At 45.5% G+C, this 23,948-nt stretch overlaps 2 protein-coding genes across 3 annotated transcripts in view; one reads left to right on the top strand and one right to left on the bottom strand.

The window, feature by feature from the left end:
• Window positions 1-413: 413 nt before the first annotated feature.
• LOC144263321 (serine/arginine-rich splicing factor 7-like) lies at window positions 414-17,835 on the top strand. 2 transcript variants are annotated; one of them, XM_077814271.1, is made up of 9 exons: window positions 414-745; window positions 6,397-6,577; window positions 7,986-8,162; window positions 9,032-9,106; window positions 9,190-9,291; window positions 9,934-9,987; window positions 13,440-13,484; window positions 14,108-14,143; window positions 15,982-17,835. In XM_077814271.1, exons 1-9 carry the CDS (start codon window positions 718-720, stop codon window positions 16,037-16,039), a joined length of 756 nt encoding a protein of 251 aa, XP_077670397.1. In that variant the 5' UTR covers window positions 414-717; the 3' UTR covers window positions 16,040-17,835. The 2 variants fall into 2 exon arrangements, with proteins under 2 accessions (XP_077670397.1, XP_077670398.1); XM_077814272.1 differs by lacking the exon at window positions 13,440-13,484.
• Window positions 17,836-18,134: 299 nt separating this feature from the next.
• Window positions 18,135-23,948, bottom strand: part of GALM (galactose mutarotase) — a 37,796-nt gene continuing 31,982 nt past the window's right edge. The window contains exons 6-8 of the mRNA XM_077812093.1: window positions 23,137-23,278; window positions 21,870-22,044; window positions 18,135-20,462 (exon numbers count right to left, since the gene is read on the bottom strand). Coding sequence (XP_077668219.1) covers window positions 20,385-20,462; window positions 21,870-22,044; window positions 23,137-23,278 — 395 coding nt within the window. The 3' untranslated portion in view covers window positions 18,135-20,384. The remainder of the gene's footprint in view (window positions 20,463-21,869; window positions 22,045-23,136; window positions 23,279-23,948) is intronic.

The raw sequence follows: 23,948 nt of genomic DNA, 5'->3' as shown, positions 1-23,948 counted from the left end.
GTATGGTTAGGACCGCCACTTCCCAGACAAGGTCCTGAAAAGATGCACATGCTTAACTTTACAGCCATGAGTAATCCCACAGTACAACTGTCGCTCAGAGGGGTGAAAACCCCCCGCCCTTAGCGATGCCCTTCAGCCGACCTACCCCTGGAGGTGTGGACAGCAGCAGGCCGAGGGGAGAAGATTATCAAGGCCCAGTAACGTTATATGAGTCACACTAAATCCCACGACCCCGACCCCCGCCCCAGGGAACCGCCCCTCTAGGGCTTTAGGCGCAGCCCCTCACCCGGGGGCCCTGTCCAGCCCCGCCCCACAACCCGCGGCACTAGGGCCCCGCCCCCTGGGGCTATAGGCCCCGCCCCACCACCACCACCACCTTCCCCCCCCGCTGCACTGGGGCCCCGCCCTCTGGGGTTACGGGCCCTGCCCCCAGGGGGCTCTTCAGGGGCCTGGCCCCCACCCTTGCGGCGCGGCCCGTGACAGCCCGGGCCGGAAGTACCGGGCGCTCGCCCGCCGCCGCCTTCGAGAACATGGCGGACGGCACGACGGCGCGTTGCTATAGAAACCAAGCTTCCACTTCCCGCTTTGCCTCAGCCGGCGCGCAGAAACGGGTGGGGGGGAGTGCCGTGCGCATGCGCGAGAGCCGTCGCTCCTTTCGGGGCTCCCGGCGCATGCGCGCGAACGGCCCGGCGCGCAGCTACGGCCGGAGCCGCGACGATGTCTCGCTACGGGCGCTATGGCGGCGGTAGGTGCCGGGCTGGCTGTGGAGGGGCCGCCCCCGCCTTTCCGCTCCTCGGGGGAGTGGCCTGCGCGGGGGTCGCTGGGGCGGCGCCATTTTGCGCAGGTCGGGCGCGCGCCGGGCCAGGGCCGCGGCTCCCCGCGCGTAGGGGCGGTGCGGGGCCGGGCTGCGGCGGGAGCGCCGGGCTGCGGGAGGGGTGCGGGGGAGCGAAACGGACGCGGCGTCAACAAACATGGCGGCGCCTCAGAGCGGGGCGGGGACTGTCCGCGAGCGCCGGCGCGCGCAGCGCCTCCCTCTGGGCGCCTCGGGGGGGAGGGGCGCCCCCGGCTGCCAGGGAGCATGCGCGTGCGAGCCGGGGGGGGGCTGGGCGCACACGGCTGCAGAGGCGAGTCCCGCAGCGGGGGAGGGGGTTAATGATGGGCGCGAGGTAGCTGCAGTGGTGACCCGCCCGGAGGAGGGGTTGCCGAGGGGTCTCTCTCCCCCCCCCCCCCCCGCCCGCAGGGTTGTACCGCTCAGCAGCCGTTGCCCGGGGCCGGATCCTCCCCCCGGTCAGGGCGGCCCCTGCTGCAGGGAGGTTCGGGTGGAACCTGGGCCTAGTCGCTGCCCCCCCCCCACCGTGCTAAGGGGGGGGTTCCCTTTTTAGTGTTGGCGAGAAACCCCCCTCAGCTGGGGGGTCTGCGTAAAGCTGTACGCACCCCGGGGGGTGAGGGGTGTTCTGGGTGTAAATTCCTGCCTTTCACTTCATTTTAAAGGTGATTTATTACTCTGAGCACGGCCTTGACCTGGTGCATATTTTTAAGAGCAAATAATCATTGCGGAAACTCCTAACCCCAATATTTCTAATCACCTCTCACTGTTTCTCCTACAGCACTGTGTTTGTATGGTGGCATTAGCAGTTTGTTCTTTAAAAGAAGGGGGGGGAGAAGGGGGAAATTCAGAACTAAGTTTATTATTTAGGATCCTATGACATCAAGGCTGACAGATTTCCTGGGTTGGTATCAGAGCTTCTTCAGTTTCCTTTAATCCACCCATGGGGATTGCATTCGTCAGGTGCCGTTTTGCCACTTTCTCCAGGACCCTTATGCTTTTTCAGATCAACAGTTGTGTGGAACCTGGTTCCACAATATTCACTACAGGCCAGATTTGCAAAGGTTGAAAGCCCCTAGATGCTTTTGAGAATCCCACTATTTTCCTAAATACCTTTAAAAAAAAACACACAAACACACTTTGGCCCTCAGGGCACTGTACTATCTTGTATGAAATAATTCTCAAAGGAAAATTTCCGCTTTTTTAAAAAAGTTAAGAGTACAACCCCAAGACGGACAAGTATTCAAACATCATGAGTCATACACCCACAAAAGTAATGAAATTAAAAATAGGGGTTATTTTAATTTGCCTTTTTGTTTGAGGTAAGGCACACTAGTTTTATACTTTTTCCTGTTGCCTCTCCCAAAAAATTCATATCTAGAACAGTTGTACATTCCTGTAACATTAAATACAGTTTTGGACATCCAGTAGAGATTCCCTCCCCCCTTATTGAAAACACTTCAAAAAATTCCTTATTTCTCCAAGTAATTCCCCATTCTGCAAATGCTGAAATGCACACTTTCCTCGTTATTTCATTTGTTGCATGCATAAATGTTGTTTTCTACTGCATTGTTTATATTTCTGATAGCATTTTTTAATTTCATAGCCTTCTGTATGCTACATTTCAGAGATGTTCTTCATTCTGACAATTTTAATGTTCTGCCAGAAATGAAGGCTTTTAAAAAAAAAGCCATTACTCTTTTGTATTGGTTGTCTTTTGGTTAAATTAGACTGCTGTGTCTCCGGTAGGTTTTTGGAGAGGATAGCTAATCCCTGTTTAAAAAACCGTAAAACCCCAAACTTAAAAACCCACATTTGTAACAATGAGGGTACAGACTTTGATTCTGGCTAGGCTGTTAAATTAAACATTCATAGCTTGACAGATACCAATTGTGTGGTTAGTTCTGCTTCTTTGCCATCAGAGGTACTTGCATCTATATGTCTTCAGCTCTCCATTTGTGTGGGTGTCATGGAAAACCAGATAATTCCTTTAGTTCAAAATGCTTTAATAGTTTGCCTCAATTTGCCTTATTGGCTTTTATTAAGGGAATGTCTAGAGGGTGTGAAATTAGTGTGTGTATATATATCCTGTGTGAATGTTTTCACTCAAAAGTAAAGTGGCCAGTGTTAACTGTCGCAATCAAAGATGCTTGCAGGAGTCCTTCCCCAACAAGCTATTAATAATCAGACTGTTGGCTGGTTTTGAATAGTTAAAATTTGAACCAGTCCAGGTTTAGCCACATTTTGTATCCAAAGAGTAGGCGTGTAGTACTGGAATACTTGTCTTAGTTTACAGAAAAGCCTTTGCACTATTTCAGTGGTATCAATTTAAGTCTGATAAGCCACTTACTTAAATTTTAACCTTAACATTTCAGGTGACCTTGCTCTTCCTTTCTGTCCTGTGCTGATCAGGGCATCTTTCGTGAGCTGGAGAATGAAGGCCTGATAGCATCGTGCTAGATGATGCTGTGCATGCAGAGAGTGGTGGCATACGCGTACAGTGATTCCATCTCTGAGCAATGCATGTAAAGTGGTGGTACTATTATCCCATTAGAATTAGCCAATTGGTTCACATGTTTAGTGCTTTAACTGTGAAGATTCCTCTTTAATTTCTGCCTCTACCTGCTTGCTACCCAACTATAAACCATATCTTATCCCAGGAAAGTTTTCAACAATACTGCATACACATACAAATGTCTTACATTATGATAGTAATATTAATGAGTCTGTTACTGTGGTTGCCCTCATCCCTTTGTGGGTCAGTATGATATTTTTGTTGCATCCTTTCAGCTAACTTAAAACATAGATGTTGTGTCTTAGCACCTGTATAGAATGCAGAGTTGATCACCTGGCCAGAATCATCCTTAAATAGAGTGGAAGCGTAAGGGATTGGAGGCTGTTTTATAGCACCCTCTTCCAGTTGGGTGTAGACTTGCTCAGATAGCCCCTTCCCTGGGGGAATTCTGCCTGGAACCATCTCAGAGCCCAGGGAGGTAGTTTGTAGCAGGGTTAGTTGTGGTTTCTTTCTGTTATTTCTAATCTCCTCAACAAAACAAGATCTAAACTTCAAGTCTATCCCTCACACCCATAAGTTCTTCAACCCAAAAGTTCCTGGTTTTTACCTCAGAGCCTTCGTGATAAAAGGATTTACCCCCACAGTTTGCCTTCTATCCACTTGTTCCTTAGCATAGCTGTTCTAGCCTCTGGCTGGTATTACAGCTCCTCTGTTCTAGGAGCTGCTCTTCCTTTTATGAGGATCAACCAGTTAAGCCACAGGTGTTTTTCCCAGGTGCAGTGAGTGGGGCTAATCAGCCAGTTGCTGGCCTCCAATTTGTCAAGGTCCTTTTGAATTCTACTCCTGTTCTCCAAAGTGCTGGCAACCCCTCCCAGTTTGCTGTCATCAGCACATTTTATGAGCCTAATCTCCAATTCATTATCCAAGTAATTAAGGAAAATATTGAATAGTACTGGACCCAGGATTGACCTTTGCAAGTCCACACTAGATATACCCTCCCAATTTGACCATTGATAATTATTCTTTGAGTATCATCTTTAACCTGTTATGCCCTTGCCTTATAGTAGTTTCATTTAGAACATATTTCCCTAGTTTTCTTATGAGAATGTCGTGTGGGACTGTGTCAGAAGCCTTACTAAAATCAAGATATGTCACATCTACTGCTTCCCCCCATCCAGTTAGACAGTAATCCTACCAGAGAAGGAAATCAGGTTTATTTGGCATGATTTGTTCTTGATAGGTCCATGTTGGCTATTCCTTATAACCCCCTATATCCTCTAGGTTTTAACCAATGGACTGTTTAATAATTATTTCCAGTATCTTTCTCGATATCAAAGTTCAGCTGACTGGCCTGTAATTCCTGGGTCCTCTTTTTCCTCTATAAAGAGATTCACAAAGATTTAGATGCCTGTGTCCCAATTTTAAGTTCCACTGAAATTCCCAAAAATCTCACCAAACCCTTTAAGCACTCGGTTTTTATATTCTAAGGGTAAAAGTTCCTTAGGTGCCTAAGTGTCTACTTTTAAGCATGCACACTGCTGCCTTACTCTAGGCATCTGGTTACCTGTATCCCACCCAAGACGCAGAGCAATTCACAAACCAGGGAAGATGGTGGGAGGCAATGCTTATTTTGCATGTGGGCCTGATCCTGTGGTTGTGCTCAGAGGCTGCCTATTAGATGTGGTTACCATTTACCTTATCACTTCTAGCCTAGTGGTTAGTACACTTGCCTGGGATGTGGGGTACCCAAGTTCATTTTCCCTTAGGCAGAAGGGAGGAAAAATTATTTGAACAGTGTTTCCCACATCTCAGCTGAGTGCTCTAACCAAGTAGTTCTCAACCAGGGGGTATACTCATCTAGGTATTTGCCTAGTTTTACAACAGGCCACGGAAAAAGCACTAGTGAAGTTAGTGCAAACTAAAATTTCATACAGACAATGACTTGTTTATACTGCTTTATACACTGAAATGTAAGGACAATATTTATATTCCAGTTGATTTATTTTATAATTATATGGTAAAAATGAGAAAGTCAGCACTATTTCAGTAATAGTGAGCTGTGATACTTTTGTATTTTTATTTGATTTTTGTAGGCAAATAATTTTTAAGTGAGGTGAAACTTGGGGATACACAAGACAAATCAGATGCCTGAAAGGAGTACAGTTGTCTGGAAAGGTTGAAAACCACTGCTCTAACCCCTGATCATGCCGCCTTCTTTGTGTCTGTAGTAATTTGCCCCACACCCCTGCCACACTAGTACATATGCCAATTTTTAAAACATCAACATGCAACTCTCACTAAATATTAAAAACAGTATGGCATCGATTCAGACAGAGCCATGGAAGTATATAGTAATGTAAATTTAAAGTGAGATACTGCTTACTTGCATCACACTGTTGTTACTAATGTGATAGGTGCACCTGTTTTTTGGAGCAGAACAATTCCATCCTGGGTTGGACACTTGAGACAACTCTCTGGAGATCCCCTTCTACCTTCAGTTAAATGTGCACACCCCATCGTAGCAAACAGATTAATGTACAGATGGCAACAACTTTGGATAATGCTGTGCAAGCTAAACAGAAATCTGTCAAGCGCACAGCGCCATCTAGAGTCAAGGGCACAGCGCCGTCTGAGGACCTGACATGTCTGGAGGAATCCGCTTTGCTAGTTGTTCATTGCTGTGGGTAAAATGTGTGCAGTTATTTTTTTCCCCATAAAGCGTCTCAACCCCCCATACCCCCGAATACATTCTGCGCCCACCAGTTTGACGGGGATGGGGAAGGTGAGAGGTAGAAAGTTGTGATGGGTCTACCCCATCTGTCATAATTTGCTACCTAGGATGGGAGTATGGGAAAGTCAGAGGCAGCAGATTGTGACAGGGCAGCAAAAAGAACACCTAGATGTCAGTAACTTCTGCCAGTAGCAAATTGTGATGATCAGCAGTTTGTAACTTTACACCAGCCGCCTTGCTTAACTGGGGCGACCCTGCAGGTCTTGGGGGAGGGAGGGAAAGGGCTACTCAGTTACTCAACGATTGTGTGATTTGCTCTTGCAGAGACCAAGGTGTACGTGGGGAACCTGGGCACTGGGGCCGGGAAGGGAGAACTGGAGCGAGCCTTCAGCTACTATGGCCCCCTGCGCACTGTGTGGATCGCGCGGAACCCGCCGGGCTTCGCCTTTGTGGAGTTTGAAGACCCAAGAGATGCTGAAGACGCAGTTCGAGGTTTGGATGGAAAGTACGAATGTATTGTATTTCTGGTGGCCTTAACTTCTTACTAAGGATGTGTCTGACCTATAAGTGCTACAGCAGCATTGCCACCGTCCCGCTGTAGTGTAGACACTTGCTGCTGCAGGGATGGAAACAGTATCTCCATCACTGCAGTAAATCCAGCACTTGAGAGACAAGGACGGTAGAATTCTTCCATAAACCTCATGGTGTCTACTAGGGATGTAAATATCATTTTAAAAAATACCCATTTAAGCAACTAAAAATTTTATCGGTTAACTGTTTAATATATTACATCCCCAGTTCGCACCCCGTCATATTCCCCCCCTCCCCGCCCCACACACTGTCATGGCGATGGGAGGTGGGGGGAGAGGGAGAGACCATCACGTAATCTGGGAGTATTATGGTGGCAGGGAGAACCTGTCAAGTGACTGGGAGGTGTCATGGCAACACCAGTCTCCCCTCTCATGTGGTCTGGTCTCCCTTGGTGCATTGCGGGACTTTGGCTAGTTCCGGTCACGTTCCCCTTGCTTCCCAGCTTCCTGGCCACCCCATGGGCCAGGCCAGGAGGTGGCGAGAACTCCCTGGTAGCGGCACTGCCAGACTTAGTGCCCAGCGCCACCTGCCCCCTCAGCCCGCCGCACCCACATCACGTGGCAGCAGTGAGCGGCGCCCTGAGTAGCCGCCCACACAGTAGGGGTCTGGATGGTGTCCAGGGCCTCCGCATAGTCTCCCGAGATGGTGAGGGGTCTCTCGAGGGGCTGGGCCAGCGGGGGGTGGCGGCTGCACCACAGGCAGGGGGCCCATGTTTGTGTGGAAGAGCATGTGCGCGGCTGGGGTTGCTGTGCTGGCTCCTGGTGGGGAGTGAGGCACCCAATCCTGGGAACCGGCATTGATAGCCCGAGAGCACAACGCATTTCATCCGCCCCCGCTCCCTGGTGTTACGGGCTCTCGAGCCATCACCGTGCAAGGGCAGCCTGGCTTGTCCTGCCTGGGCGCTGCCACTGAGTGGGGAGCAGGATGAGGATAGGGAAGAGGCGGATTTGTTAATGCACATGGTGTGCTCGCACGTGGGGGCAGGGGCAATCTGTTTTAAATGTAAACTGCAATATAGTAACGGTAAGACTAATATCGGTTAACATTTGATCGTTTAATATTTTACATCCCTAGTGTCTACAACAGGGCTTGTGTAGGCTTAACTACATCTCTCAGGTGAGAATTTTTCAGAACCCTGAGCGACATAACTAGGTTGACCGAAGTGTTAGGTGTAGACCAGAGCTTAAAAGATGTACTCTTTTATAGAAATGGGATTCTCAAATTTTAGTGATTCTTTAGAGATTGGCTTTCTTATTTAATAGGCATTAGATAAGGAAAAATACCAGATTATTAATTGATATTTTGCATATATCAAATTACAGGGTGATTTGTGGCTCCAGAGTGAGAGTTGAGCTGTCAACAGGCATGCCCCGTCGCTCCCGCTACGATAGACCTCCTGCGCGGCGACCATTTGATCCTAATGACCGATGTTATGAATGTGGCGAGAAAGGCCATTATGCTTATGACTGTCATCGCTATAGTCGTCGACGGAGGAGCAGGTATGCGTGTGAAAGGAGTGATTGGTTCTTTTCACCAGTTACTGGTGTAGTCATTAGCCAAGGAGAGAATGTTATGCCAGTTTAATTTAACTTTAATGCTGTAATTATACAGGTATATATTACAATTTGTTATTTCATATAAATGTTAATATATTAATAATCAACCTGGTCAAAACCTTTCAGGTTTCTTCGTTTGAGTCAGTCGCCTTGATTCAGAATGTCACGAGCCTTAAGATATCATGCTGAGGCGCCTTGCAAAATCCGACAATTAAGATCCTCCTAGACCTTGAGGTGATCAGCATAAGAGGCCAGATCCCCTCGAGCCATCTACACCTAGCTTCACCATATTCTTTAAAGGGCAGAAAATTTGAGACGGTGATCGCCGTAACAGTAAATTTGGCTTTCAATTGGGGCCCCCCCCCTCCGGTTTAGAAAGAGGAACACCAGATTGACCACATTCCCACCTAGAAAAATCTTCTTGCGTCAATCAAGCCTCACCCTGGCTCATTTGGCTGTCAGTTTGATCGTCGTTAGATTGAAGAGAACACCTAGATGCAGCGATCGGCTATAGATACTTCTAGATCGTCTAGATCTGCTAGACCTTGGGCCAAAGAGGGTCGACCTGCAAACTTGCAAGGTTTATTTTAAATACACATTACAGTGTTTTATATTATAATGTAATTCTAAATGTAATTCAGCTTAACATCTTTTCTAGGTAGTAAAAATACTCAAAACAAATAGGCCCTGAGTTTTTTCCAACTGACAGACACTAATTTTTAGTTGTCTGAAATTTTGACTTCAGCAGAGGCTCAAGTGCACTAATTGCTAAAGTTCTTTTCTAATACTTATTTTTTCTAACCTAACATTAGGTCACGGTCTAGATCTCATTCAAGGTCCAGAGGAAGAAGGTATTCTCGGTCACGCAGCCGAAGCCGTGGTAGGAGGTGCGTTTCAGACTGTCTTGTGCTTCCCTTTTTTAAGAGAAATCAAACATTGCATAATTATATTTTTAAATTTTTCCCTGCAGGTCCAGGTCAGCTTCCCTTCGCAGATCCAGATCTGTCTCTCCTCGTAGATCTAGATCAGCCTCACCCCGCAGGTCCCGGTCGGGTTCTTTAAAAAGATCAAGGTAATTGTTATTATGCACAATGACTATCAGATAATGTTTTTATTAAGGTGGTAGATTCAGAACATATTTGTGGGAAGTGTAACTTTACGGTGTTTGCAGAGCAGACTCTTTGAAAAGGGCCTGACAACCCTCAAGACCGAACTATAATTCCTTTAAAAGGGCTATTGGGGAATACATTAACTTTAGTTCCTCTTGAACTAAAGTAGATAGTGAAAAAATAGTTTTCTGAGGGCTTGTTTACACAGAGCAGAAATGTGCAGTACTGTGATGTGATCTCTAAAGAGCATTAATATGCTTGTGCGTTAATTGGTCTGGGTAGACCCTGCTGGTGCGCACAAAGGTTCCCTGGTGTGCTTTAACATAGTGCTGTTTCAAACAAAAACGGGCTACACAGACAAATTAATGTGTAGCACATTACCCCACCATTTAGGCAAGCACTGAGCTTTTGGGACTACATGGTTAAACCTATAGCCTTATTCTGTGTAAGCTAGGTGTCTGTTCTGATTGTCCTATTCACCCTGTAGGTCCTGTGATCTTGACAGTTACCTTAGCACCAATCGGCAACAAGGCTACTTTGATAGGTGACTTTAATACTTTCTCCTGGAGCTTGATTGGTTTTTATTAGTTTCTTTTCAAACTTAGATCTAGATCCAGATCACGTTCAAGATCCAGGTCCGTTACATGGCCAAGAAGCAGGTAAGATCTTTGACAGAATTGGTTAAAGCAACTAACTAATAGCTGCAGGCTGAATTAACTTGTGGTCAAATGCATTAGTTTTTTTCAATTCTCAGTAAATGCTGGGTGCTGTCTAAACTGCTTTTCCAGCAAGTTTAGGGTATGAAGTATTCTAAAACTGTACATCATAGTCTTATTTATAATATATTTTATTACTTTACCTGCAGTTTTACAGGACACCTTAGGTCTAGAGCTGTGATGGTGAACAATAGGCAAACCTTTGGTACATAAACCACTTTTAACTAATATGCATGTATGCCAGTTAATATGTATGAGAAACACATAAGTCACCTAAAACTGAAGTAAGTCCTAGTACTTAAATGCACCTTGCCCATTTGAGATCATAATTCCTTCCTGCTTCTAACCTGCAGGAAGTCAAAGTGTACTGTTGTGCTACTCCTTAAAGCATTCCTCTCCCAAGGGTTCTCCATGCCAGATTCTCGGTATTCTGTAGCATCCTGGGTATGTGTCTGGGACAAGTGCATGAAAGACTCACTAGTGCCCAAATTCTTGGTTACTGCTGATTCAGACTGTCTGAATGCTGATCTCTGAACAGTACAGGGCAGCAATTGTCAGTTGTGGTAGCTGAATTAGATTAAAAGGTGGCATAATAATGTGGAGGATTGTTTTGTACAGAACGGATCATAGGAATTAAATGTCTCAAACCAGATTTAAAGAATTGTGTGTAAAATGTTTCATGCCTGAGTTCTCATTCATACTTCTGTAATGAGTAGGTCTAAGCTGCAGTCCGTGCATGGGTGTGCGATGGACAGCAAAGCTGGCATTCGTGGACCAGGTCTCCTGCTGTCTGTTATGTAAAGATAGAATTAAAATTTAGGATTACGGATGATGCTGTTCCATTCTCTGCTCTTGACTACATCCGTTGGTTTTGCTCCCTCTCTCGAAGGGCTGCAGAATTAAAGACGAGCTCTCTCCTAGCTGCATCTCTTCCATTTCTTCTAGCAGCAACAGTAGTTCCTGCTGTTTGGGGTGGGGTTGTGGGGCATGCCTAGAGAAAGTAAAGGAAGCAGCACCTAGAGGGAGTAGGTGGGACAGCCCCCTGCCTAGAGGGGAGGAAGAGCCTGGTACTGGTGATGGCAAGAGACAGGATCTCTGTTACAAGTGGGAGAGAGGGTGAGAACTTTCTCGGGGAAGGGCAGGATGAAGAGGAGGGGAAGCCCTGCTTGGTAGTGGGGCAGGAGAGGTGAATCCTTACTGGAAGGACCAAAGGAGGAGGCGGTGGATAAGAGAGGAGAAATACTGACATGGGTGCAGTAAGATGCAGGAGGAAGTGAGGTGAGAAGCCCTGCCTAGTGTGGGGGAGGCTGGAGGGAGGAGAAGTGTGGTGTGCTTTCTCTTGCTGCTAAGGTGGGCTCTTTCTACCTGTTACCTCATAAGTGCCACAGTGAGCCTTAACATTTGTTCCTCTAAATTCACTTTTCCACTTGGCCATTCTTTTCATCGTCATTGAATCTGCCCAGACTTTAATTGGCATATGCCAGTGATGTGCAGAGAACAACTAATCAAGCTCAATTTACGTGTCAGCGAGGGAGACTCTTGAATAACCCTGCATACCATTATCTACTGAATTTTAGCACTGGGATTTTGTGTTCTTGGAGTCAGCAGTTTGTTCTCAGATGAAGGGATTACACCTAGAATTCCCATTTTAACATTAAACTTATTCACAGCATACCTGTTTCACTGTAAGTGTGCAGTTAAGTGGCCATTTCAGGACTCGAGTAACTGAAAAGTAGTGAAGCATTGATATTGTTCACTGTGCATGGTTTCAGAATATTCACTATTAGACTTTCAAGTAAGCAGACGATTCTCATGGCTTTTTTACAGAAGAACAAAGGGAAGGCTTGGCATTAGAGCTATAAAAGTTCTAGAACCAGTTAAACATTCTCATCCTGCTGCTAGTTTTAAAATGTCACAAAATCACACAGCAGCTTTTTTCTGATGGTGGTTATATTAAGGAGGCACTGCTCTCATGCTAATTCTTGTTGTTGAAAGATTTTCTGAGCAAAGAAAATGGCACAAGTGTTGCCATACCGCAGAAATAGTTGGGGGGAATCAAACACAAATGAATATGAGTGAGCAACTTATATCTGCCTTGAAAACATGCTGGTATATCTCATTACACAAGTATTGATGCATGCTCCTGGGAATGGTCAGCAGTCACTGCAAGATGTGCATCACATGAGATGGAATGCAGAAACTAACTGCTGACACTACTGGGAATTGCTATAAGTAAAGAATATCAGTGCCCTGTTTCAAGGTTTCTGCTTCTGAAAATACCTGGAAGTGGCAACCCTAGTAAAGTTCAGAGTATGGTTTACTGTAGCAGGCTTCATGCATTATCTTCATAAACTAATTGGCCACATGAGTGAAATTTCATTGTCTTGTGTGTCAAGAAAGTCTATGCAAAAGCAATTGAGCAACACTTGGTGTGGTGAAGCTGGTAAGGAAGGAAGATTGTGAATTTCTTGATCATAGTGACTTTAGATGATTGAGAGCTCTAGATTCTTACAAGAATTAATATTAGGACTGAGGTACAGCAGTGTCACTTGGCTAAGGCAGTATTTGTTTCAAAGAAACCAAGTTCTTGGTTCAGAAAGGACATTAAGGGGTGCAGTGGTTGAATGACTTGATGTGTTCTTCTGACTGAACTCAATGTAGTAGTTCAAGGTTTACCTAAACATAGTGATCACAATCCTGACAACATCAAAGCTTATGAAATGCTGAAATAGTTGAGGAAAGGCTTGAATACTGGAAAACTAAAATACTATTTGTTGATTAAACTATCTAGAAAATGAAAATTAATCTACTTTTATGGACAACATTGGTAACATTGAGGTGCACTTCAAACTTGTTCCAATGTAGCTGACACCTTTGGAAGTCTTTTCAGAACAGTTAACTTTTCATAGCTAGAAAACATGTCACACTTTCAGCAGACACTTTTAACCAAGGTTGAAGATTTCAAGTGGCGAAGGTGTTAACATTGAAATGATGATGGTTGAGTTGCAGGAGAGTACTGTCTGGAAAACAGCTTGGCTTTTAGGTGGAAGATCCCAATGGAATCTTGCCAGTTTGGAATACAGCACTCAATTGTTTTTGTGAAAATGCTAGTCATAGCTTCGATTGGACAATGTACTCATACGAACTGTCTCAAGTAATATCTAGAATAGGTTGATGAATGATGACTGCGGCATGTGTGGCACTGAATTAAAAAGCTGTCTTCTGAAACTTAACTGCAAAAGCCCCCCACACGGATGGATTTCTGCCTGTTGGTTACTAGCCCTCCACAGTTTTCTTGGCACGTGGTATGAATTTCATTATCACTGGTTTAGGTAACGTCACTGTACATACATCCCACTTGTGCCTTGCTGAGCCTTATTTCTCTCCCATTGTAGGTCTGGGTCCCATGGTAGATCTAAATCTGGCTCACCTGCTAAAAGGTGAGCATGTAATGCTGAAACCTGCACTAGACCTTTTAGTAGTCAGTATTGCTTCGTCATGATTCACAAAGCCCTTTGCTTGGACCAATATTTCACTTGTATTTGAAGGATGTTATTGCTTAGTTTTAATAGTTGGGATTTTTACTTCAAAGGTCATGAATATTTAGTGAGTTTTCTATTTCAAACATAACTGTGGCTAGAAAATATTTTCTTTGCGGGTGTCTGTGGGGGAAGGCAGGGAAATTTCCCTAGCCCATCTTTTTGTTTTAACCATTTCGTTTCCACCACAGTACTGATTCCTCTTACTTCAACTTGTTCCTCTCCTCCACCCCTATATCACGGAAGTGTTGTGACAGTTAAGAAAAATTGTTCTTGAAACACCTAAAAGGGTTTGCTGCAAAGTCATATCTAGCTCCAGCTCTAGTAGGGATGGTGAGGATTAATTTGATGCCCCTACAAATCCTTGTAAAAGATTTTGGACGTGTTGTCAATGATACCTATATATAATGCTGACTAAGGTTCTGGAGATTTTCTCACTATTTTTAAGTATGGGAGAAATTGTTTTGTTATAATGTAATGTAACTTTATTAAGTTGTCACTTAGTATTTCTTTCTGTTTTGCAGCCGATCAAAGTCCAGATCCCCCTCTCCAAAGAGAAGGTAAGTTGAAACTTGCTACTAAAGACTGCTGGGTGTAGCATATATGACAGTGTTAGTCCTGTCATCACTACTGAAAAGTCAGCATTTGCCAACACTGAAGTTACCGGAACTTTTTCCTTTACTTAACTGTAAGCACTAAAAGGAATATTTTGGAGAGACTGGACTTCCTTAATGCATATGACACTGATTACTAAAATGAGGTGCTCAGAAGAAAGTGGGAACATGGTGCACTATGAAGAGCTTGTCTTGGGCTATTTCTGTTGGACTTCCATCCTCTGTAAAGGTTTCATTGAACTGAGATCCATGCAAGAGGATAAGCAAAAATACATGAAACCTATGGGAAAATAGCCACAGGGAGAATCCATTTTAAACAGTCTGTTTAAAAACTCCAGTGACTGTAATGAGACTAACTTCTTTTGTAGAAGGTGCAGTGGCTACTTTTGGCTTAAGGTTAAACCTTCTTCAGAAGGACTGAACCCAGTTTCTCAAGGGATGTTTGTAGCCAGAGGAAAAATCTGAATAATACTAAGAATAGTGGGAAATGGAAATGGCTCAGAGTAAAGCTGGAAACAGATTAAATGTGTGAAACAAAACATAAACTAAAGACTTCTTGTAACAAACACCCATCTGGCTGAATGGACTCAAACTGCTGTCATCCTTGCTGCTGGCTCTACTTTAACAAATAGCTGCGCAGTCTGCTGTTCCTACATGGTAAGAGCAGGATAAAATTCTCTACATTTCCCTTGTGTAGCCCAGATCGGTTCTTATTTGAACTTCTGTATGTTTTTATGTAATTAATCACTAGCCTTGTTTTTTCAATTTTAGTCTGAGCCATTTATAACCATTCTCCATTAACTCGGGTAAGTATGCTCTTCTGAACACTTGGAGACAGCTCTTCCAAGCTTGGTAAAAATCTCCTGAGGGAAGGAGTACATGGGAACGGGAGTCGCTTGTAACATGCCACACTGAGACCTTGTTTGTAGCCTTCCTTTTCCTCCTTACTCTGTTCTTTTCCTGCTATTCTTTTGGACACTTTAGAAATGACTGTCAAATCTTGAAGGTGCATTGTTTATTAATTAAAAACTTTAAAATCCTACTAATGACTATAGCAAACTTGAGATTTCTTACATCCTTGAGGGTATCGTCTAACAGTGTATGTATGCAAGGTCTGTTTTAAAAGTACACCTCTACCTCAATATAACGCGACCCGATATAACACAAATTCGGATATAACGCAGTAAAGCAGTGCTCTGGGCGGTGGGGTTGCACGCTCCGGTGGATCAGCACATCCGCTTGTCTGGCTCCGACACGCCGCTCTGAGCGGCATGTTAAGGGTGCTGGGCCGAGGCCAAGGGGTTGGATAAGGGGCAGAGAGTCTTGGGGGGCAGTCAGGGGACAGAGAGCAGGGGGAGTTGGATGGTTCGGAGGTTCTGGGGGTGGGGCGGTCAGGGGACGGGGAGCAGGGGCGTTGGAGTCCTGGGGGCCTGTCAGGGGATGGGGGTGTCGATAGGGGGTGGGACAGTTAGGAGACAGGGAGCGGGGGGGGCTTGGATGGGGCGGGGGTTCTGAGGAGTCAGTCGGGGGCGGGAAGTGACTATTAATGGAAATGCTCGAGGCCAAAGCAAGTTCGATATAACACGGTTTCACCTATAACGCGGTAAGGTTTTTTGGCTCCCGAGGACCGCGTTATATCGGGGTAGAGGTGTAAAACTAACTCGCTAAGCTGATCAGTGCTGGGAGGAAAGGGCTTTCTGGGTATGGTGGGTGGTGTTGAATCTGCAGTTCCAGATGAATACTGAAGTTAGTCCAACTGACTCCTGTTTTCTTTTCACTTTCAGTCGTTCACCGTCAGGAAGCCCTCGAAGAAGGAGTGCAAGTCCTGTAAGAATGGACTGAAATTTCAAAGTTAACCTTCTGGGAAGAACGTTATTTTGTTTACATTATTATAAGGGATTTTGTGGTGTCTTTGATGTAAATGGTAAGGGCTTAGTTCTAGAAGGGTATTTCAATCTGATTATTGGCATGGATTTTGATCTTTTAAATTCTGCAAAGTCACATCAGTAGACTAGTGCACAACTTGTTTTGTTGTATGTATTAACATCCTGTGATCTGAAAATGTGGGGCTCTTTTATTGACAAGTTTTTTTATTGAGGCATTGAAATAAAATGTGTATTTCTAACTAAAACCCTCCTTGTGGTGCCCTACTGCTTAACAAGAAAAAAGGTGGCTACCATTAGCCTACCCCAAACCAATCGTAATCATCCCAGTTTATTTTAAGTAGTCTCTAGTTATGTGAACTTGTTATTGATGTTAAATGGATGATGACAAAATTTTAAACACTGACTAAAAATGCTTGATCGCTCAGTTGCCATAACTTCCTGTAATACCATTTACATGAGCTCTCTATTCATTGTAATCTTTCAGTGTAGAGAGAGTATGAATTTCTAATGTCTAAAGTTTGTTTACAAAAAGTAAAGCCTTTCTTATCACAAAGCAGAAGGGCACAAGCACAGTATTTGCACTGCAGGTCACCTTTAAATAACGGTTCATGTCCCGAGAGAAAAGGCAGCTGGGTTGCTCTCTCTACAACAACCTATTTATGGTCAGTTAGTCTAACCTGAGAAAACCTGAACGAAACTGAGTGAACTTGTGCAGTTGAGAACTGTTCTGCTACACTTTACAATCATAAAAGCAGCCTGTATGCTGGTAGACAAAACCTGTTTAGACATTGGTAAGATAAACTCTATAGCGCACACAGGAAAAATGTGGTTGAAGAGCTTAAAATGAATCTTATGTGAAACTCCTGAAAGCCTTGTTGGTCTGTAGGCAGGAGTTGCATGGGGATACGGCATTTCACGTTGAAACTGAGACTGGCTGTCCAGATAGGTCTTTCCTGATTGGCAAAAATAGGGTTAGACTGCCAGCATCCTTCTTAATAGATATTAAAAATCTCCAGGTTATATTTTTATTCTGGACTACTTTATGTAATGTCGCTAGATGTCAGTTTCAACATTTAAGAAGAACTGTTAGGGTTTTCTAAACATCCACTGAATTGGAAAGAGCAGACTTGTTTGGGCTCCTAACGAAATGGCTAATGGCAGATTAAAAGAAGTTATTAATGTAGTACCTTAAATAGCAAAATGACCTTTTGGACCAAAAGACAAATTTTGGGTAACCCATAATTTTCAGATAACAGACTTCTCATTTAATGTTAGACTCCACTTATGTCTGGTAGATGTTAAAACCCTTAAGTACTCCCTACACTCTGAAGATATTCCACTTGGCAGCTTTATTTCTGAAGTGTACTAGCCACTTTCCTAGCTTTGATGCCTAGTCTTGATTTTTCTGGTGTCTAATTTCCATACATTCAGTGCATTGTTGCTTAGCAACAGAAGCATCCACTCCCAATCCTAATTATGCTGTGATTAATATTCTGCTAATATCCATAAAACCAGACTGCAAAATGAGGAGCAGGAAATGACAACATTCTCCTAGAATAATTTAGCAAATATACCCAGAAGCCATTGCTTAGGATGACATTCATCAATATAGACTGTCCGTTGTCTGGCAGTTTTACAGTATAACTAGTAAAAGTGCCACATGGAATGATGCTATTGCATTTAATGAGCGCTTTCTCTTCTGTACTGTTAAGACAAACCTACTCCACAATAAACACGCAGACTCTAAAATTACTGTATTGGTCCATCTCTTCTGTCTCTCCACTCCTCCAGAGCAGCACAGAAAACGGAGCAGCTGGGACTGCATTTCCTTAGGATTTAACAGTTTGGTGCACAGCTAACGGTCTGTCATGGGAGTACGTAAGGAATCAGGGTATATGCGGGCAGGACTGTTTCAAAGGGAAGGGTCCCTCCTTCTGTGGTAGGGGGCATAGTGCCCAAACAGTGGGCAGCGCAGACTATAAAGGAGCTGTGGCCAGTGATGTGTTGTAATACAGTAAAAAGAACAAGGACTACTTGTGTAACCTTAGAAACTAACAAATTTATTTGGGCATAAGCTTTCGTGGGCTAAAACCCAAGTCATCAGATGCATGGATGGAAAATACAGAAGGAAGATGTGTATATATAACAGTACACAAAAAGATGGGAGTTGCCTTACCAAGTGGAGGGTCGAGACAATTCGATTAAAGTGGGCTATTATCAACAGTGCATCTCTTCCGCAAACAAAAACTGGCAAGTAGTGGAAAACCTTAAGAGCATCTGGTGGTGTGAGCAGCTGGAAATGATGCCAGTCTAGTTATTGCTATTAACAACCACAGCTGTTTAAGGGCTTGTGTACATGAAAAGTTGCATGGGTTTAAGATGTGTGAATTTAAATCTAGTCAGACCTGTGCAAACTCCTATGTGGATGCTCCTTGATTCTGGTTTGGGGTTAATTGGTTGGGAACAGGTCTGAACTAAACTGGAATGACAAACCCTTAAATTGAAACAAGTCAGCACAGAGTTTTGCTGCACGAGTTTAACACTTTTTTTTTTTTTTGGTAGTGTAACTTGTGCATGTAGACCAAGTTCAAGAGGAAACTAACTGCCCATGAAAACCTGCAGGCTTAGAGCTGGGAGGAGAATGTTCAGTGGGAGAGAACCAGGCAACAATTATAGTAAGAAGTAGGGGCTGAGTGGGAATCATCATCATTACTGATCATTTTACAGATGACACAAAGATGGGAGCACTGTGGTAATAATGAAGAGGACATTGATAGAGTGCGTTCTGGATTGCTTGGTTAACGGGGCACAAGCAAACTATGCATTTCAGCATAGCCAAATCTAAAGTCATACATCTAGGAACAAAGATCCAAGGCCATGCTCACAAGATGGGGGATTCTCCTAGGAAGCAAAGATTTGGGGTCACAGTGGATAATCAGCTGAACATGAGGTTCCAGCATGATGCTGTTGCCAAAGGGCTAATGTGATCCTTGAGTGTATAAATGGGACTATAGATTTAGAGAGGTTATATTATCACTGTGTTTGGCACTGATGTAACTACTACAGGAAGAGTCTGTCCAGGTCTGTCTCCACAATTCAAGAATATTGAAAAATTGGAGAGCGTGCAGAGAAGAGCGGTGAGAATGATTAAAAAACATGCCTTATAGTCAAAGACTCAAGATGCTCAATCTGTTTAGTTTACGGAAGAGAAGATGGAGTAATTTGATCAATCTGTAAGTACCAGTATAGGGAACAGATACCCCGCCCAACATAGCTACACTGGCTAAAGCTTGTTGTGGAGACCTGGCCTTAGTCCTGCACATAGGCCCACGGGAGTCAAGTAGCTGAATGCTTTTGAGGATGTAGGCCATAGACCCCCTGGCTTCAGTCCCTACTTGTATGAGTATGAGCTACCCTTACAAAGGCAGTTCTTTCTCTGGGGGCTTCTCTACACTAGTAAGTTGGACTGTTTTATACCTAGATGAGAGGGAAATAAGTACATCTGTGTTATGTCGGTTTACCTGCATCCACACTAGTGCCTTTCCTGGTATAACTACTGGTAAAACATCACACCCCTAACCGATACACAGGTAACAGTTTCTGGTGTAGACCAGGCCTAAAATACAGATACAGAGAAAGAAGGAATAGTGGGTAGATTTATTTTTGGTTCACAGAAGTGAGGTTTTAGTTAGCACTTGAATGGCAAAAGGGATGGTGCAGAAAGCAGCACTGATGGGGGAGTGGGAAGAGACAAACGTGACAGAATTGACAGGGCAAGTGGGAATGACTCACTCAAAGATAAGCTTGTCCCCTGAGTGAAGAGTGCATGGCCGGGAAGGAAGACAGGACAAAAGGTTTAAACTTGATTCCATGGGGAAGGAAAAAGGGGAGAGGAGTTTAAAAGAGGCCTTGACACGGTCCAATTGATAGATGAGGAAGACAAGTTTTGTATGGACTAAGGGGCAGGTTTCAAAGGTATTTAGGGTCCTAACTCCTATTGAAATCAATGGCAGTTAGGTGTGCACGTCCCTTTGTGGATCAGGGCCTCAGCACTGGCCTAACTCTTCCTCTGTTGACATCAAGGGAAGATTTACCAGTGATTCCAATGGGAGCCGTCAAGCCAGAGTTGAGAGCTTTTACAAACTCCGTCCTTAGGAGACGTCCCCGCACCTGTCACCTCTGCCTGTGCTGGAGAAGTTTGAAAGCTCCTGCTGCTGTTTTCAGTGATTTCCCCTGCTCCCCTCCCCCATACTCAGAGCACTTTGTGATGAATTTCTCCTTGTGGCTGCAGAGGTGACTCCTCAAGCTGCAGTAAACTTGAGCCAAGTTGTGTGGTTGTACTCCTCTCCTGGCCGCAGCAGCGCACTGGGGAAATAGGGCTGTGGAAAGAAAAACACAGTCTCTTCAATCTGACAGTCTCACAGCTTGGTGATGAGTGCAATCACTGCTCAGCAAGAGCCATTTTTAGCTTTGGTAAAAAGATCTAAAACCCTCGTGCTCCTTTGAACTTTCATAGTAGCCTTCTAAGGCAAGGTGGTTTAACCTGATACAGCTTATTGTTAGCTAGCTAAGGACACGTTAAAATGCTAGGACCAAATAAGCTACTTCAGACTGCTTAGTTTAACGTTTGTTTTAATCCTCAGCTTCAGCGTTGTTTTGTGCATTTAAAACAGCTGTTCTGTTCCAGGCGCAGCTCTCCCGAGGGAGAGGAACATTGTGAAATGAGTTGTACATTGCTGTTCACAGTTTGGCTGCAGGGTGCCACGTGTGTTTTCACAGGCTCTCACATACCTGCAAGAACGGGAGCAGGGCATGGGCGAAGGGATGCCAGGGCTGAGTACTGTAGGAAGCGTTCATTGCTAAGACACAGTTCAGAATTCCTGGCATGAGGGAAGGGATGGCAGGGAGTCCCTGAAATGGAGGGGGATGGGAGGTGGTTCACAGAGAGCTTGTTGGGGGGAATGGAGGGCTACAGGGAGCCCCTGGTGGGTGCAATGAGCTCACCTGACAAAAGGAACAAAGTGTGCGACCCCCTGGTTGCTAAGATACAATCATTCAGCAAGTGAAAATATCTCCTCCTCCTACAAGGAAAGCATTCAGCTACCTCCTTACACACCCAGCTTCTGGCATTTGATAGGGCTGTTACACAGCGGGGCTGGTGGTGCATTTGGTTAATACATTCCTGGAAACCTGAGTCCAAACTGAGATCTAGGAAGGGGAGGTTATTTGTGGTGCTCTTAGTGGCATTTTGTCACGACCCCGCAATCAATGCATGGCTTGAGATTCCTGCTCAGGTGAGGGCGTGACCGGAAAAGCAGCTGTGAAAGATCCCAGGACACTCTTCGTAAGAGTTGGGGGGGTTGACTTCAGTGGGTGTTTGCCTAACTACAGCCTCCAGAATTAAGGCCCGAGAGAGGCAGTTTCTTAAAGACTTGTCTACACACATGAGTTGTACTACCCTAATTCCACTTGTAAAGTCAAAGGGATGCGCCATCCCCCCCAGGTACAGACCCAGTTATATTGGTGTAACGGTGCTTTATGCGGGTATCGCTAGTCCCATACAGGCAGGGGACCAAGCCACACTGGTAGAAGGCCCCTTTGTACTGGAGTTACTGCACCCACATGAGGAGGCGCACACCCAACCAACATGGATCTACTGGTACGAAGCCGTGTAGGCCCGACCTAAGGAGCTGTTGCGTCTCCGTGAGCACGTGTGTAACTGCCATTAGCTGAGAGGAGCCCTTCCCCTCAGCGCTGGTACGCATTTCCAGGACAGCAATAGTTACCTTATTAACCGCATCTGGCCAGTTCTGTGTTTCAAGGCAGAAGGCTGAATGCTTGGGATACACAGAGCCCCCTTTGCCCTCCAGCGAGCCGTCCAGGAAATTTCCAGTGTAGAACTGGATCCCAGGCTGAGTGGTGTAAACTTCCATCGTCCTGCCGCTAGGGGGATGGTGTGCTCTGTACAAAGAGAACAGCAGGACTTGTGGCACCTTAGAGACTAACCAGCTTATCTGAGCAAGCTACAGCTCACGTCATCGGATGCATTCAGTGGAAAATACAGTGGGGAGATTTATATACATAGAGAACATGAAACAATGGGTGTTACCATACACACTGTAACCAGAGTGATCACTTAAGGTGAGCTATTACCAGCAGGAGAGTGGGGGGGGGTGGTGACCAGAGGCAGTTTTGTACCCAGGGAGCAAGGACAGAAAGCAAGAGGGGAAAGGAACGGAAGCTGGAGAGCAAGGAAAGAAGACAGGATGAGAAGAACTGACCAGCACTTCAGGACACAGTGCACAGGACAGAGCCCTCTTTGTCCCAGCTTCCCCACAGGAACAGTGACATTAACGAGAAGCCTGCTAGAGGAACCAGAAGATCAGCCTGCAGCTCATGCAATTTCATAGGGCACTCGGCCTCCCTGGCAATTAGTGCAGTCTGAATGCCCAGGCAACGAGAAGGCCAAGAAGACAAAGTGGTGGGCGGGGCGTGGAGCACCACTGACAGGAGGCTGATGGCAGTGGATGGCCTATGGGACAGGAGTGGAGAGGATGGGAGCAGCAAGGCAGGGTGTGGGGGAGGGAAAGGGCCCTGCAATGCATAGACCGGGGAGGTGTAAGCCAGACAGAGTGAGGGGCAGGGAGCCAAAAAAAACAGGAGCCAGCAGGGCAAGGAGAGGGGAGACGGATGGTCCAGTGGTCAGGGTGCCGGCCCAGTGCTCAGGAGAGAGGTTCAATTCCCTGCCCAAGGCTCCCACTGTGACCTTAACAACTCAATCTCTCTGTGCCTTATTTCCCCATCTGCAGCATGGGGACGGCAGCCCGGCCCTGCCTCACGGGCCTCTTGTGAGGGGGAATATATTAAAGACTGTGAGGCTCAAATACCCTGGTAATGGGTGGCCTGTAGATTGAAGGGACAGAAAATTGGGACCTTCCTTCGGAGTCCCCAGTCGATGCCCTCTGTGCTTCAAGCACAACTGGTACAAACCAGAAAGACCTGAAGCCAGGGAACCACCACGGCTTTACACAGCTGAGGCGATCGAGTTCTCACCTTGCACAGTAGCGTCGAGCCTCCGACCGTTCCAAACAGAAGTTATGGTCAAAGCCAGGGAGCTGAAACTTCTGCATGTGTCTTCCAAGCTCCACCGGCTTCCTCAGATCAAAAGCGGTGTCCTGCACCGCAGCCACCTCTCCTGGGGGGGAAATAGCACAGAGAGGCTCTCTGTGAGCACACAGCCTGTTTTGGCAGCTCACAGAGAGGCTCCAGGAACCATAAAGAGAAGGACACTGCAGCTCTGAAATACTGAAGGATGTCAGTGATAACCCTGCGGTAGAAATCACAGAAATGTAGGACTAGATGGGACCTCAACAGGTCATCTAGTCCAGTCCCCTGCACTGAGGCAGGACTAAGTATTAGAGACCATCCCTGACAGGTGTTTGTCCAACCTGCTCTTAACAACCTCCCATGCTGGAGATTCCACAACCTCCCTGGGCAACTTATTCCAGTGCTCAACCACCCTGATAGCTAGGAAGTTTTTCCTAATGTCCAACCTAAACCTCCCTCGCTGCAATTTAAGCCCATTGCTTCTTGTCCTGTCCTCAGAGGTTAAGGAAAACAATGTTTCTCCCTCCTCCTTGTAACAACTTTTTATGTACTTGAAGACTGTTACGCCCCATATTGTATTACCAACCCAGCAAAGCAATTAAGGCCATTCATATCTCTAAGCACAAAAGTAGTCCCGGGAACGTAAAGTTAAGCATGTGCCTGAGTGTTTTATTATTATTATTATTAACATTGCCGCAGTACGTAGGAGCCCCATCGTGGCCCAGGCCCCCCTGCACCAGGCGCTGTGCAAACACGGA

Source organism: Eretmochelys imbricata, chromosome 3 (genome assembly GCF_965152235.1).
Source record: "Eretmochelys imbricata isolate rEreImb1 chromosome 3, rEreImb1.hap1, whole genome shotgun sequence".
Taxonomy (NCBI): Eukaryota; Metazoa; Chordata; order Testudines; family Cheloniidae; genus Eretmochelys; species Eretmochelys imbricata.
Note: the sequence above shows the minus strand (reverse complement) of the source record. Positions and strands in the feature narration are given on the sequence as shown.

What these genes read in the sequence shown, in the direction of transcription:
- LOC144263321 (XM_077814271.1), top strand. Translation starts at nt 718, where the DNA reads ATGTCTCGCTACGGGCGCTATGGCGGCG. An exon ending in AGCCGAAGCCGTGGTAGGAG is followed by an intron (nt 9,107 to 9,189) that starts GTGCGTTTCAGA and finishes TTTTCCCTGCAG; the next exon opens with GTCCAGGTCAGCTTCCCTTC. An exon ending in GTTACATGGCCAAGAAGCAG is followed by an intron (nt 9,988 to 13,439) that starts GTAAGATCTTTG and finishes CTCCCATTGTAG; the next exon opens with GTCTGGGTCCCATGGTAGAT.